The sequence below is a fragment of the Aquarana catesbeiana genome, linkage group LG08, assembly GCF_042186555.1.
Source record: "Aquarana catesbeiana isolate 2022-GZ linkage group LG08, ASM4218655v1, whole genome shotgun sequence".
NCBI lineage: Eukaryota > Metazoa > Chordata > Amphibia > Anura > Ranidae > Aquarana > Aquarana catesbeiana.
Genome location: NC_133331.1, coordinates 305,476,473 through 305,493,402, shown reverse-complemented (window position 1 = coordinate 305,493,402; position 16,930 = coordinate 305,476,473). Strand labels below are relative to the sequence as shown.

Genomic DNA, 16,930 nt, shown 5'->3' with positions numbered 1-16,930 from the left:
TCAGGTCTACTTCATGCTATTAATCTTGTGGCGAGTTTATGTGGTTCACATCTGTCCTGGTTGTAGGGCTTCGACCATAAATATATATATATATATATATATATATATATATATATATATATATATATATATATATATATATAAAACATATGTATGCTTACATTTATGTTGTTTTTTTTTTGGTTTTATATTATTTATATTATTATATTGTTTCATATTATTATAGCTAATGTTATTCATAATTTTTACCATTAATATTATCAGAATAACCCATTATAGGAACATATATTTATTATTTAAGTAGGGGGAATAAAATAAAAAAAAATATTTATTTCAGTCCTACATATTCATTCACATATATTTTATTTATATTGTTATTATAACTTTTCATTTGTCAAGTATCCACTCAGGAGTAAAATATGCAAAAAATTAAGAATGTACCAAAAAGAAGCTGTCAATTTATAAAAAAAATAAATAAATATAGGCTGCAGTTCTAAAAACTTCCACAAGGTGGTGATCTCACTTATTGTTTGGGGAACGCCGAGCAGCGAGATGATACCAAACAAAGAACACAATTGAAGTGCTACAGACAGGAAGTTCCGGGTCAGAGGTCATTCTGGAGAAAGAGGCGAGGAGACGTTAGAGCTGACAGAGGTAATAAGATTATTTTCTATTTATACCCGGAAACCCCCCGTCATGTCCGTCCTCTTCCTCCATAGTCACTGTGATGTCTGTTTATCGTATGTCTTCAAACTAAATATAGAACCATTTATCCAACTGTCCATCCAGAGCCTCTGGTTTATAGACCGGATACATCCTAAATATAGAGCCATTTATCCAACTGTCCATCCAGAGCCTCTGGTTTATAGACCAGATACATCCTAAATATAGAACCATTTATCCAACTGTCCATCCAGAGCCTCTGGTTTATAGACCTGATATATCCTAATTATATCTCCTGATTTTTTTGAGGTGTCGGGATGTCTCTGTCTATTTCTCCATGGAGGAGTGGGAGTATTTAGAAGGACACAAGGATCTCTACAAGGACGTCATGATGGAGAACCAGCCGCCCCTCACATCACCGGGTAAGAGGAGATTTTTATTGTAAAGGAGAGAGCAGTATGGAGGGTCCACCTAGACCCCCCCATCATCTGATAAACGCATAGTAACAATGTATTCAGTCAGTGAGTGTGTTCCCTACAGATGGATCCAGTAATGGGAACCCACCAGAGAGATGTCCCCGTCCTCTGTATTCCCCGGATTCCACACAAGAAGATCACACCATCCCCCAGCTTGATCAGGTAGGTGGGACTGAGCATGTAGACCTAAAAATATATTTGCGGTATGGGGTAACATTCCTATATGTCAACTCTTGCTTCTTTTTACAAATGTATTCTTTCATTTTTGGGGTTTAGGGTAAAAAACTAAAAGGCATTAAAGTTGAGGTTAAAGAGGAAAAAGAAGAGACGTTGGTGAGTGGAGATCAGCAGTCTATGGAGGAGGGTTGTCCTCTGTATTCCCAGAACTCTACATGGGAAGGTCACCACTATACAGAGAATGATCAGGTAGATGGAACTGGACGAAAAACTCAAAAATAATTCTACAAGAGGACATTTTTCTATGTCATCTCTCATTATTGGCAGCAGTGTTTCCAGGTGTTATATGTTATCATCTCTGGAATTTAGAATGAAGAACGGAAAGACATCAAAGTTGAGCATAAAGAGGAAGAAGAAGAGACGTTGGTGAGTGGAGATCAGGAGTCTATAGAGGAAGGTTGTCCTCTGTATTCCCAGAATCCTACATGGGAAGGTCATCACTATACAGAGAATGATCAGGTACTGTAGATGGGACTGGGCGAAAAACTCAAAAATAATTATAGAAGAGGACATTTTTCTATGTCATCTCTTATTGGCAGCAGTGTTTCCAGGTGTTATATTTTATCATCTCTGGAATTTAGAATGAAGAACGGAAAGACATCAAAGTTGAGCATAAAGAGGAAGAAGAAGAAGAGACGTTGGTGAGTGGAGATCAGCAGTCTATGGAGGAGGGGGAGATGATTATGGAAGGTAAACAAGAGGAATCTTCTCTACATATGGACACAAGTAAGTAATAACCACCAAATGCAGAAAGTTCACATTCTACTTATCTAGGCATAAGGCGTGTAGTTACATGGATTGAAATATACCATATGTCCACTGAGTAAAAAAAAAAATCCAGAGTTGATCCAGAGGAGGACAGAAAAGCCACATAAAGTGTGTACATAATTCATTAAGTTAAAAGAGTTCCTTCTTTGTTCCAAAAGGCAGATAATTCCCCAGATCAACATTCTACAATGATTGTTACAAATATTAGAAGCACTTTCAGTCTGCTAGAACAAAATCCTGTGGAAGACTATGAAAGGTCCATCTCCATTCCTCAATATAATGTCATGTTCCCAACAAATGAGGAGGAGATACTGTACACCATATGAAAGGTCCATCTCCATTCCTCAATATAACGTCATGTTCCCAACAAATGAGGAGGAGATACTGTACACCATATGAAAGGTCCATCTCCATTCCTCAATATAATGTCATGTTCCCAACAAATGAGGAGGAGATACTGTACACCATATGAAAGGTCCATCTCCATTCCTCAATATAATGTCATGTTCCCAACAAATGAGGTGGAGATACTGTACACTATATGAAAGGTCCATCTCTATTCCTCAATATAATGTCATGTTCCCAACAAATGAGGAGGAGATACTGTACACCACGTAAAGGCCTTATCTACAATTCCTTATCTTTATCCAACTGAGGTATCAGAGACAATGTAGGACTTGAGGGCTGCATGTGACCCTGTTGTACTTATTGTGAGGCTCTCAAACATGGGCTGCAATAGTTGGAGTTTTCCTTACCTAGATGATTACTCCGGCAATCGAACTGGCATTTGTTGGTTAAATGGTTTAATTTTTTTTTTTTACATTTTCTTTTCACCCTTGTAGTATGTTTTCTCTCTCTGACCATCTTGCCCAGTGTATACATATGACTTCTGAATACAAGATGTATGAGAACAGATATGACTTATATTAAATATTGCTTTCCAGCAGATGGACGGTGTTTCTGGAATATAAATACATCGGAGGGGCATCTTATTATATCTCCAGATTGTAAGGCAGAAGATACAGACATTCCACAATATTCTCCGAAAGTGAACACTTACTGGTTGACAAGATCCGCAGATCCTTCTAATCCTGAGGAACCTTCTGATAAATCCCATACTATGACTTCAGATGTCCATCCAAGTTCCCACAGATCACCAGATCCATCCAATCCCCAGATATCTTCTTCAAGCCATAAGAGGGTTCACACAGGAGAGCGTTCATTGTCATGTTCAGAGTGCGGGAAATCTTTCACTACAAACACAAACCTTCATAGACACCAGAGAATTCACACTGGTGAGCGCCCCTATCCATGTTCAGAGTGCGGAAAATGTTTCACTCAGAAACAACAACTTATTGTACACCAGAGAATTCACACAGGTGAGCGTCCCTATCCATGTTCAGAGTGCGAGAAAAGTTTCATTCGGAAATCAGTCCTGGTTTCCCATCACAGAATTCATACGGGTGAACGTCCTTTCTCTTGTTCAGAGTGTGGGAAAGGTTTCGTTAAAAAAGCATCCCTTATTATACACCAGAGAAATCACACAGGTGAGCGTCCTTTCTCTTGTTCAGAGTGTGGGAAAAGTTTCCTTAAAAAAGAAGCACTTAATGTGCATCAAAGAAATCACACAGGTGAGCATCCTTTGTCATGTTCAGAGTGCGGGAAAGGTTTCCTTAAAAAAGAATCCCTTATTATACACCACAGAACTCACACAGGTGAGCGTCCTTATTTATGTTCAGAGTGCGGGAAATGTTTCATTGAAAAAAAAAACCTTCTTAGACATCAGGTAATTCACACAGGTGAGCGTCCTTTTTCATGTTCAGAGTGCAGGAAAAGTTTTACTCGTAAAGGAGAACTTGCTATACACCTGAAAATTCACACGGGTGAGCGTCCTTTTTCTTGCTCAGAGTGTGGGAAATGTTTCCTTAAAAAAGGAAATCTTACTAAACACCAGCGAATTCACACGGGTGAACGTCCTTTCCCTTGTTTGGAGTGCGGGAAAGGTTTCTATAAAAAAGAAAGACTTATTGTACACCAGAGAAATCACACTGGCGAGCGCCCTTATCCATGTTCAGAGTGCGGGAAATCTTTCACTAACAAAGAAGCACTTGTTGAACATCAGAGAACTCACACAGGTGAGCGTCCTTATCCATGTTCAGCGTGCGGGAAATCCTTCATTCATAAAAAAGGCCTTGTTAAACACCAGAAAATTCACACAGGTCCGGATCTTTTGCTCAGGAAGGAGCACTTGTAGAACATCAGAGAAGTCACACAGGTGAACGCCCTTATGCATGTTCAAAGTGCGGGAAGTCCTTCTCTTATACAGGAGGCCTTGTTCAACACCAGAGAATTCACACTGGTGAGGGTCCCTATTCATGTTCAGAGTGCAGGAAATCTTTCAATTATAAAGGAAACCTTCAGAAACACCAGAGAAGACACAACGCAGAGAGACCGGGAAATGGTTTGCAGATAAAAAAAATCAGGAACATCAGAGAGAACCCACCTGCCGATTCTTTTGACAAATGGACGATGACTTTTCCAGGTGGAACTGTTGAGTCCATAGAACATCTGGAGGACAAGAAAATGTTCTTCAAAGGGGTACATCCCGGGAAAAGTGATATTTCATTTCTAGGTGGAGTTTGATGGAGCGAGTCTTCCCTTGTCTTCTTCTAATTCTTGGAGACTCTGATGATGGGACATACCAAGAGAACAAATGTTACCCTACGAGCCTCAGATTCTCCTAGGGAGGGGGTCAGATAGTCCCAAGTGGTGTACAAAGCACATCACAGTACATTGGGGGTATAGTAAGAATGTTTTATTTTTTAGGGGTGCGGTGTGATCGGTATAAACCCATAAGGAATAAATTATAGGAACACGGATCTCATATGAAATAGTACTGAGCTAGTCCAATATTTACACCGACAGCACCATGAAAATTGCCCATTGGTGGTCAGTTGGAGAAAAGCTCACATACTCTATATTACCAAAAATATTGGGACACCTGCCTTCACTTCCTGTCTTCCATAGAGACTTCCTGTCTTGGTATAAGTGAGATCACCACCTTGTGGAGCTCAGAAGAACTGCAGCCCTGAGAAACATCTCAGACTGAGAACACGGCGTTGTGCTCTCATCTCCACTCCCACCTAGGGGGATAGAAATATACACTATATTGCCAAAAGTATTAGGATGCCTGTCTTTACACGCACATGAACTTTAATGGCATCCCAGACTTAGTCCGTGGGGTTCAGTATTGAGTTGGCCCACCCTTTGCAGCAATAACAGCTTCAACTCTTCTGGGAAAGCTTTCCACAAGGTTTAGGAGTGTGTCTATGGGAATGTTTGACCATTCTTCCAGAAGCGCATTTGTGAGGTCAGGTACTGATGTTGGATGAGAAGGCCTGGCTCGCAGTCTCCGCTCTAATTTATCCCAAAGGTGTTCTATCGGGTTGAGGTCAGGACTCTGTGCAGGTCAGTCAAGTTCCTCCAACCCAAACTCGCTCATAGAATGCATTAAGGTAAAAAACCTTCTGCCTTTACAACTCCTTTAAGGGGAAACCCAAGCCCCCCTTTTTTTTAAATGCCATGGGGTCCCCTTGAAATCCATACATGACTTTTTATCCAAGCACGCAGGCCAGAAAAGGGGGGGAGTGAGCATTTCCCCCCCACCTGAACCATACTATGCCCTAAACACAGGGAGATGCTTTTGGGAAGGGGGCTTCCCCCCAAAGCGCCTTGTCCCCAAGGTGATGAGAACAAGGGATTCTTCCCCACAACCCTGCCCCAGTGGTTGTTTTGGGTGACTTATCGGAATCTGTAAGCCCCCTTTAACAAGCCCCACCCCCTCCTTGTGAATGAGTATGAGCAACAAATGTGCAAAGTGAAAAAAAAAAAAAGCAGACAGTTTTCGACAAGTCCTTTATTCAAAAACCCCCCAAAAAATAAATGTCCCTCTAGTGTCAATCATGATGAACGCCGACCCGTACAAAAAACAAAGCAAGACACCCACCTGCCAAACACAACCGGTCCCGTCACTCGCCAAATGCCAGGGGAATCCCGCACCTGCCCCACCACACCTGTGAGGTGGATGGATCTTGGCAAAGGAGAAGTGCTCACTAACACAGATTTAGACAGATTTGTGAACAATATTTGAGAGAAATCGGCCTTTTGTGTACATAGAAAAAGTAGTAGATCTTTGTGTTCAGCTCATGATAAATAGGGGCAAACACAAAAGTGTTGCGTTTATAATGTTGCTCAGTGTATAATGTTTGGGGGGTCTGAGTAATTTTCTAGCCAAAAAAATGATGATTTTTACATCGCCCGATATGGAAGCGGTTAAGTTTGTCTTCCATTCTTTTGATTTTTTAAATAATTATAAATATTAAAATATATAAATAATAAATGTATACATACTATTAAAATCTAAATTGTTGTTTTTCATTATATTTGTTTCATTCTTTAGCTCAAATATAATCTGTCTGATAACAGAGAAATGAGTCCATTGTGTATTGATAATGATATTAATCTTATACAAAAAAAAAAAAAAGCTGTAAGTAAAATGGAGAAAATGGAGGTCACATTTCCTCTATAGTTGCAGGTTCACATACATGTTACATCTCTCAAATCATTGTATACACGTACGCAGGGACAGGGGGGGGGGGCAAGAGGGGCAATCGCCCCAGGTGCAGCAATTGGGGAAGGGCACCCCCCTCACCACATGCACACTCCAGTGGCAGGCAACCATAAAGCAAGCAATTGGTCACACATTGCACACTCCATGCCAACTGCACAGGGCAGTACACACATTCTACAGCACTCATGAGCAGTGAGAGGAGGGGCACAGTTCCGCATCCTCACCCTGGGCGCTGGACAACATGTCCCAGGACTGCATGTACGAATGCTTTAAGTGGGCGGAGTTACATGATTTTGAAGGACTGTATGTGGGGAAACTAACCTGCAAAGTTCAGTTAAATCACACACAACGTTGGGGGGCATGTGCATTTTGTTTTCCCCATTGCAATCATGGTCCGAAATGTAGAGAATTGCAAAAAAAGAAGGGGTGGCGATGGATAAATGTAGGTTCCTGTGCAGTAGATAAGTAGCACCACTACTGCAAATGCCCAGTGGGTGTTATCAGGGACGCTGATAAGGGGGTAGCACCAATCGTGCTGTGCGAGGCCCAGGCCAGCAGGGGAATGAGATATCAGCAGTAGAAGGGGTGATTGGTAAAGCGGGGGGGGGGGGAGGAACCTAGGTGCCTCTCCCTGCAGCAGCTAAAAGCTGGCTTCTCCTTTCCCTCCCATTGGCTTTCAGCTGCTGCAGGGGGAGATACACAGGGGATCGGTTCCTGTAATTGCCCACGCCTCACCAATCCCCTTCTCTGTTCAGGATTCGATTCCCTTAGAATTTTTATTTCATAAAAATATTTTCTTATTTTTTGGGGGGCCCTGTCAGGCTTTACGGGGCCCCGTGATTTCTAACAGCAGCCCTGGGTGCTGTTCTCTAATATGGTTGGCATGCTTGGCAAGTCTTTCATTGTTACTTTCCTGGTAATACTGCAAAAAGAATTATATTTTGAAAGGGGACAGACTCAACTGGTATTGGCAGCAGAAAACCATACACGAGCCGGGCACACCCAGGAACAGTCAAAGCAGGTTGGTCCCGCACTTTTATTCAGCAAGGCAGCAAACATAGTTTTAATGCAGGAGGGTTTTGTCACGCAAGTCTGTCGGGAGCACCTACCGTATTGACTATGTGGTTCTTGTATGGGCTACTTCTTGGTTACTGAAGGGCAGTGGCGTTGGCATGGGGGGGCTGACAGTGGATGAAGCCCCGAGTAGGTCCCCAAGAAGCCCCGGGTCTCGAGTGAGTACTGTTCCATTATTAGCCCCGAGCTCCGCCGCCAAGCGGGGACCATTCTGATCTTGAGCGCGGCTGAGTGTTATAGCAGGTCCCGCCTTCTGGAGCCTGCAGTGCTGATGGACGTCCCACTGGTCCAATGCCGGGACCGCGGGATGTGTGACATCCGTCATAGGCACTGCAGGCTCCAGAAGGCCGCTGCGCCACTGTCAGAAGATCCCGACCCCACTCGGCGCTCAGACGCGCAGCTCTCCTCTCCTCTCCTCTACTCTACTGTGTGATGGGCGTGCCGCTGAGCTGCAGGAGGACACCTGAAGTCTAGTCAGGTAGGTCAGTGTATGTCAGGTAGGTCAGTGTAGGTCAGTGTATGTCAGGTAGGTCAGTGTAGATCAGGTAGGTCAGTGCATGTCTTGTAGGTCAGTGTGTGTCAGGGTAGGTCAGTGTGTGTCAGGTAGGTCAGTGTAGGTCAATGTATATCAGGTAGGTCAGTGTGTGTCATGTAGGTCAGGTTGGTCAGTGTATGTCAGGTAGGTCAGTGTAGGTCAGTGTATGTCTTGTAGGTCAGTGTGTCAGGCAGGTCAGTGTAGGTCAGGAAGGTCAGTGTGTGTCAGGTAGGTCAGGGTAGGTCGGTGTGTGTTGTGTAGGTCAGTGTATATCAGGTAGGTCAGTGTGTGTCGTGTAGGTCAGGTAGGTCAGTGTATGTCTGGTAGGTCTGATGGTGGGGATGGGTTTTGCTGTATGTTAGTACCGGGTAGCGGTCCTCAGTAGGGCCCCACCAGGAGGTGAGCATTCCCGGGGTCCAGTTGCAGATATAGCAGTTAGGACTCCAGCAGAAGTGTAGTCAGTAAACAATCCATTGTAATGGCTGCAATGCATGAATCTATCCATTATTCATATAGTAGGGGGGTGGCTCGAGAGAGGGGGCGGCGCCCGTGCACCATTAATGGGCACACCGCCACTGCACACTATGCTGTCTATCTCTGAATTCACTATTAAGTCAATACCCTTCTTACTAAACATTTTATCCTCAGACACCTTCTGGCATGTGTCACATCCTATTATCAACTTAAACTGACCGTCAGCTTGACCCTCACCATTGCTGTTACCAATGACAATCAGCTCACTATGAATCAGCAGTGACATACAGTTTTCAACAAAGTCAGCAATGCTTCTACTGGTTGTTAGTGTTTTGGCAGGACCGTGGCTGCAGAAGAAATCCACAGGGCGGAGTAGTCATCTTCTGCGGCAATCTCACCAACTTCTCTGGCACTTGACACTCCACCACCAAATGTTCTGATCCTCCATATTTGTTATATGAAACCAGGTTTTCTTCATTGTCAACAAAATTAACATTTAGTTAAAACACACCGGTGATATTTGGAAGCTCAACCAATACCAATTTGTTTTCCAACGCACCATTTGGTGAGACACGGTTTTTAATGCAATGATAAGATATCTGTTGGTTTTTCATCCTGTCTCGGGCCTTATGTCTCATGAGGGATATTTGCTATCTACAATCTGGTTAGCATCATCTTGGTCTGGAACAGCAGATATAGTCTCAGCCCCGCTGTTGAACACAGAGAACACCTACATTGCAGATAATAAACGTTTTGTCAAACCGTCCCAATTGTATTTTATCTGAGCTCTGATCAAAGGTACTCTGTAGTACCAACTCATCCAACGGTGAAGACATCTAAGTATCTGGTGGCCGAACATGAAACATTATTTCTGATGGATGGAACAAAATATAGGAAAGGAACACAAAGCTGCGGGCAAAATGATGAATCCTAATGTAGACTGCAGTATTTATCTTCAACACAAGATGGTGATGTCACTTGGAATAAACAGGAAGTGATGTACGCTGCAGACAGGAAGTGATCTAGGCTACAGGCAGGAAGTGATGTATGCTACAAACAGGAAGTATTTTTGGAGCATAAACAGGAAGTTCCAGGTAAAAGAGTGGGAGGGAAGCAGAGAGGAGACATTGCTGGAACTGGCAGCAGAGGAGGTAATAAGATATTATTTTATATTTACACCCAGTAATCCCCCCATCATGTCCGTCCTCTTCCTCCATAGTCACTGTGATGTCTGTTATGGTTTATATTCCAGATACATTATGCACATATAGAGCCATTTATCCAACTGTCCATCCAGAGCCTCTGGTTTATAGACCAGATACATCCTAAATATAGAGCCATTTATCCAACTGTCCATCCAGAGCCTCTGGTTTATAGACCAGATACATCCTAAATATAGAGCCATTTATCCAACTGTCCATCCAGAGCCTCTGGTTTATAGACCAGATACATGCTAAATAAAGAACCATTTACCCAACTGTCCATCCAGAGCCTCTGGTTTATAGACCAGATACATCCTAATTATATCTCCTGATTTTGTGATTTTCTGAGGAGTCAGGAGTTCACCGTCTATTTCTCCATGGAGGAGTGGGAGTATTTAGAAGGATACAAGGATCTCTACAAGAACGTCATGATGGAGAATCAGTCGCCCCTCACATCACCGGGTAAGAGGAGACTTTATTGTAAAGGAGAGAGCAGTACGGAGGGTCCACCTAGATCCCATCATCTGATAAACACATAGAAACAATGTATTCAGTCAGTGTGTGTGTTTCCTACAGATGGATCCAGTAATGGGAACCCACCAGAGAGATGTCCCCGTCCTCTGTATTCCCGGGATTCCACACAGGAAGGTCACACCATCCCTCACCATCATCAGGTAGGTGGGACTGAGCATGTAGACCTAAAAATATATTTGCGGTATGGGGTAACATTCCTATATGTCATCTCTTGCTCCTTTATTACAAATGTATTCTTTCATTTTTGGGGTTTAGGGCGAAAAGCTAAAAGATATTAAAGTTGAAGTTAAAAAGGAAGAAGAAGAGACGTTGGTGAGTGGAGATCAGCAGTCTATAGAGGAGGGTTGTCCTCTGTATTCCCAGAATTCTACATGTGAAGATCACCACTATACAGAGAATGATCAGGTAGAGGAGACCTGAAAAAACGAAAAAATAATTCTATAAAAGGACATTCTTCTATGTCATCTCTTATTATTGGCAACAGTGTTTCCAGATGTTATATTTTATCATCTCTGGAATTTAGAATGAAGAACGGAAAGACATCAAAGTTAAGCATAAAGAGGAAGAAGAAGAGAGGTTGGTGAGTGGAGATCAGCAGTCTATGGAGGAAGGGGAGATGATTATGGGAAGTAAACAGGAGGAATCTTCGCTACATATGGACACAAGTAAGTCATAAACACTAAATGCAGAAAGTTCACATTCTACTTATCTAAGCATAAAGCATGTAGTTACATGGATTGAAATTTACCATATATCCACTGAGTAAAAAAAAATCCAAAGTGACAGTTGATTCAGAGGAGGACAGAAAAGCCAAATAAAGTTAAGTTCTGTGTTCCAAAAGACAGATAATTCCCCAAATCAACATTCTACAACGATTCTTACAAACTATAGAAGCTCTTTCAGTCTGCTAGAACAAGTTCCTGTGGAAGACTATGAGAGGTCCATCTCCATTCCTCAATATAACGTCATGTTCCCAACAAATGAGGAGGAGATACTGTACACCATGTAAAGGATTTATCAACAATTCCTTATGTTTATCCAACTGACGTATCAGAGACAATGTAGAACTTGAGGGCTGCATGTGACCCTGTTGTACTTATTGTGAGGCTCTCAAACATGGGCCACTGTAGTTGGAGTTTTCCTCACCTAGATGATTACTCCGGCAATCTAACTGCCATTTGTTGGTTAAATGTTTTAATTATTATTTTTTTCCATTATCTTTTCACCCTTGTAGTATGTTTTCTCTTTCTGACCATCTTGCCCAGTGTATACATATGACTTCTGAATACAAGCTGTATGAGAACAGATATGACTTATATTAAATATTGCTTTCCAGCAGATGGACGGTGTTTCTGGAATATAAATACATCGGAGGGACATCTTGTTATATCTCCAGATTGTAAGGCAGAAGATACTGACATTCCACAATATTCTCCGAAAGTGAACACTTACTGGTTGACAAGATCCACAGATCCTTCTAATCCTGAGGAACCTTCTGAGAAATCCCATACTATGACTTCAGATGTCCATCTAAGATCAATGGATCCTTCTAATCCTGAGGAGCCTTCTGATAAATCCCATACTATGACTTCAGATGTCCATCTAAGATCAATGGATCCTTCTAATCCTAAGGAATCTTCTGAGAAATACCATACTATGACTTCAGATGTCCATCTAAGATCAATAGATCCTTCTAATCCTGAGGAACCTTCTGAGAAATCCCATACTATGACTTCAGATGTCCATCCAAGATCAATGGGTCCTTCTAATCCTGAGGAATCTTCTGAGAAATCCCATACTATGACTTCAGATGTCCATCTAAGATCAATGGATCCTTCTAATCCTGAGGAACCTTCTGATAAATCCCATACTATGACTTCAGATGTCCATCTAAGATCAATAGATCCTTCTAATCCTGAGGAACCTTCTGAGAAATCCCATACTATGACTTCAGATGTCCATCTAAGATCAATAGATCCTTCTAATCCTGAGGAACCTTCTGAGAAATCCCATACTATGACTTCAGATGTCCATCCAAGATCAATGGGTCCTTCTAATCCTGAGGAACCTTCTAAGAAATCCCATACTATGACTTCAGATGTCCATCCAAGTTCCTATAGTGCTGACAGATCAACAGATCCATCTAATCCCCAGATATCTTCTTTAAGCCATAAGAGGGCTCACACAGGAGAACATTCATTGTCATGTTCAGAGTGCGGGAAATCTTTCACTAATAACAGAAACCTTCGTAGGCACCAGAAAATTCACACTGGTGAGCGTCCTTATCCATGTTCAGAGTGCGGGAAATCTTTCACTACAAACAAAATCCTTCTTATGCACCAGAGAATTCACACTGGTGAGCGTCCCTATCCATGTTCAGAGTGCGGGAAATCATTCACTGCAAACAAAAACCTTCTTATGCACCAGAAAATTCACACTGGTAAGCGTCCCTATCCATGTTCAGAGTGCGGGAAATGTTTCACTGCAAACAAAAACCTTCTTAGGCACCAGAGAATTCACACGGGTGAGCGTCCCTATCCATGTTCAGAGTGTGGGAAATGTTTCTCTCAGAAACAACAACTTATTGCACACCACAGAATCCACACAGGTGAGCGTCCCTATCCACATTCATTCTCATGTTCAGAGTGCGGGAAATCTTTCACTGATAACAGAAACCTTCGTAGTCACCAGAAAATTCACACTGGCGAGCGTCCCTATCCATGTTCAGAGTGCGGGAAATCTTTCACTGAAAACAGAAAACTTCGTAGGCATCAGAAAATTCACACTGGTGAGCGTCCCTATCCATGTTCAGAGTGCGGGAAATCTTTCACTGCAAACAAAATCCTTCTTATGCACCAGAGAATTCACACTGGTGAGCGTCCTTATCCATGTTCAGAGTGCGGGAAATGTTTCACTGCAAACAAAAACCTTCTTATGCACCAGAGAATTCACACTGGTAAGCGTCCCTATCCATGTTCAGAGTGCGGGAAATGTTTCACTGCAAACAAAAACCTTCTTAGGCACCAGAGAACTCACTCTGGTGAGCGTCCCTATCCATGTTCAGAGTGCGGGAAATGTTTCACTGCAAACAAAAACCTTCTTAGGCACCAGAGAATTCACACTGGTGAGCGTCCCTATACATGTTCAGAGTGTGGGAAATGTTTCTCTCAGAAACAACAACTTATTGTACACCAGAGAATTCACACAGGTGAGCGTCCCTATCCATGTTCAGAGTGTGAGAAAAGTTTCATTCGGAAAGAAGCCCTGGATTCCCATCAAAGAATTCACACTGGTGAGCGTCCTTTCCCTTGTTCAGAGTGCGGGAAATGTTTCCTTAAAAAAGCAACCCTTATTATACACCACAGAACTCACACAGGTGAGCGTCCTTATTTATGTTCAGAGTGTGGGAAATGTTTCATTGAAAAGACAGACCTTCTTAGACATCAGGTAATTCACACGGGTGAGCGTCCTTTTTCATGTTCAGAGTGCGGGAAAAGTTTTTCTCGTAAAAGAGAACTTGTTGTACACCTGAAAATTCACACGGGTGAGCGTCCTTTCCCTTGCTCAGAGTGCGGGAAACATTTCCTTAAAAAAGGAAATCTTATTGAACACCAGAGAATTCACACCGGAGAGCGTCCTTTCCCGTGTGTGGAGTGCGGGAAAGGTTTCTTTAAAAAAGAAAGACTAATTGTACACCAGAGAAATCACACTGGCGAGCGTCCTTTCTCTTGTTCAGAGTGCGGGAAAGGCTTCACTCAGGAAGGAGCACTTGCTGAACATCAGAGAATTCACACAGGTGAGCGTCGCTATCCATGTTCAGAGTGTGAGAAATCCTTCACTCATAAAAAAGGCCTTGTTAAGCATCAGAGAATTCATACAGGTTAGGATCTTTCGCTCAGGAAGGAGCACTTGTTGATCAGAAAAGTCACACAGGTGAACACCCTTATGCATGTTCAGAGTGCGGGAAATCTCTCATTTATAAAGAAGACCTTGTTAAACCCCGGAGAATTCACACTGGTGAGCGTGCCTATTTATGTTCAGAGTGCGGGAAATGTTTCAATATTAAAGGACACCTTGTGCAACACCTTGCACCTTGTGTAGCACCCTGATGTTTAGGGAGGATGGCTATTAAATTTAATTGCCAAGTGAAAGTTGCCTGGGCCAATTGATAGGAGGCTTAAGAGCTCAAATTATTTTTCTGAAAACTCTGAGACGTAGTTTTTCTTGGCAGAGGGAGGATGTAGCACCCTGATGTTTAGGCAGGGTTGCTATTAAATTTATTTGCCAAGTGAAAGTTGCCTGGGCCAATTTATAGGAGATCAATTGATTCCACCCTAATTCTGGAATTGCTGCACTTCTCTCTTCTTTCACTAGATGGCTGGGTATCTGGTGACATTAGATAAGACATGGGCATTGCAAGGACTGATTAGGAATGAATGGGGTGTCTCAGCCAATGGGCAGGTATTTTCTTGGGTCCCTTGGCCTGCTGGGATAGCCTATTTATTTGGGTGGAGTCAGGTGATCGGGGTTCTGTGCCACCTGGATGACTGTCTGGGTGGACGTTTGTCGTATTGCCACGGGCTGCTAGGCCAGAAACCTAAGGCCTATCCCGGGGACATCTGGCTGCTAGGCTATCTGAGAGCCTATCCAGAAGTAGTGCAGAGTTGGGACTGTGGGCTTGTACTCCAACCAGAATTAACGGTTTCGCTGGGAATCTGTCATGGTCGGAGGTAGAGGGGAAACTGTCCCCACAAAGGGACCATCCATCTTGCTACCGGAGACCACAGTGAGTGAGCTGAGGCCAGTACCAGAGCAGACTTCTCACCAACCGGGGACGGTGAAGAAGTGGGAAAGCATCAGAAAGTGCCAAGTCAGGGACCCAGCGGGACAGCAGAGGTGACACTTGTGGAATGCCAAGCCAGGGATCTAACGTGTCAGCAGGGGTGAAGCTTGAGGAGTATCTATGAGTGCCAAGCCAGGGACTCAGCAGTGTAGCGGGGGTGACGCTTAAGGAAGATACTGAGTGCTACAGTGAAAGAACTCAGGGAATCCAGTGGCTAGTGGATCTGAAGTCTAGTGAGAGAGACTGGGAGCTCGTTGAGTGAAGACCCACAGTGAGTGAGTGTGGGGTAAAGAGAACTGTTCCTGTTGCATAAAGTTGAATACCTTTACCCTTAGTAACAGCTACAAGATTGTTTCCATAAGAGACAGCGGTCCTACGTATACAGAAGTGGTGTGCGGCTGGAGGCCTTCACCTGTATAGCTGTCTACCTATAGATGTCTGAGTCTGCTAATTAACATTGCATCTACCTAAGGGTGTCCTGGCCCTAATCCTCTCTCCCACAGTTCAGTTTAAGAGACAATAAATCTCTTTGCATTCAAAAAGTGTCTGGAGCCCACCTGTTCATCTTGCATTACACCCACCATTGAGAACGTCCGTTTGATGACGAAACGCATCTGGGTACGCACGTAGTGACACTACCACGTGACCAGGGAAGGAGGACGAGCTCCGCTTCGTGATTGCTATGCCGGCCGGCGTTTTTTACACATTTTATGCGAATTTGATCGTCTGTTTGTAAGTGTATTACTTTATTCATTAAAGTGTTCATTGAATGTATTACACTATGGTCAGTTTATCTCCTTTTTGGGTCGTATACTGTGGATAAGGATTTCCTGACTACAGCAATCTCCCAGTGTGATATAGAGCCAAATGAGTGTAAAGTCTGAGCGTTGGTAAGCACACTCTACAGCTGTGGTGGTGGGATATCACCTTTTGTTTTAAGTGCACAATAGGGTGTTGGTCACGTTTGTATGTCCACACACATTGTATAATAATACTACACTATGGCTAGCCTTCTTGCCATTTTTCTTCTTCCGGTATGAAACTGAAGGAACTACACCTGAATTTTGACAGAGCTGATCGGTCTCTATCATAAAGGCCCTGGCTGGGTTTAAGCCATCCGCCCACTATATTTGGTGTTCTGGTAAGGGCAACTTATTATCATGACGTTTGGACTGTGAATCGTTTTTGTGTATGTTGAAGCATTTGGATGATCCGGAGTGCCTTTTTTTTTTTGCTTAAAGGGATACTTGGACTGTATTACTTAATATCTACTTCAGACGTTTATGATATATAACGTTTTTAATAATGTAAAGGACATTTAGCGCAGTTTATTTTTATTATTATTACACCCACCATGCCTGGTGGTAACAAACTCTACCCTGAAGGATGTCAGCTGTCCTTAACTCTGGAGGTCATCATTGGGCTTCAGGGGCCCCGGGAATTTGCTACACTTGTAATCTTTCCTCATAGCTGAGCTCCTCCGTGCCTCTTAGC

General features: G+C 43.0%; 2 protein-coding genes across 2 annotated transcripts in view; both read left to right on the top strand.

Annotated features, from left to right (window-relative positions):
* The window catches only part of LOC141106894 (uncharacterized), a 96,585-nt gene that overhangs the window by 49,361 nt on the left and 30,294 nt on the right, over nt 1-16,930 (top strand).
* Nucleotides 373-16,213, top strand: LOC141105163 (uncharacterized). The gene is given in 8 exon segments (XM_073595053.1): nt 373-654; nt 973-1,085; nt 1,204-1,301; nt 1,416-1,565; nt 1,686-1,835; nt 1,958-2,102; nt 3,089-4,363; nt 12,782-16,213. Coding segments are annotated over 7 exon segments (3,816 nt in total). The 5' UTR covers nt 373-654; nt 973-1,000; the 3' UTR covers nt 14,695-16,213.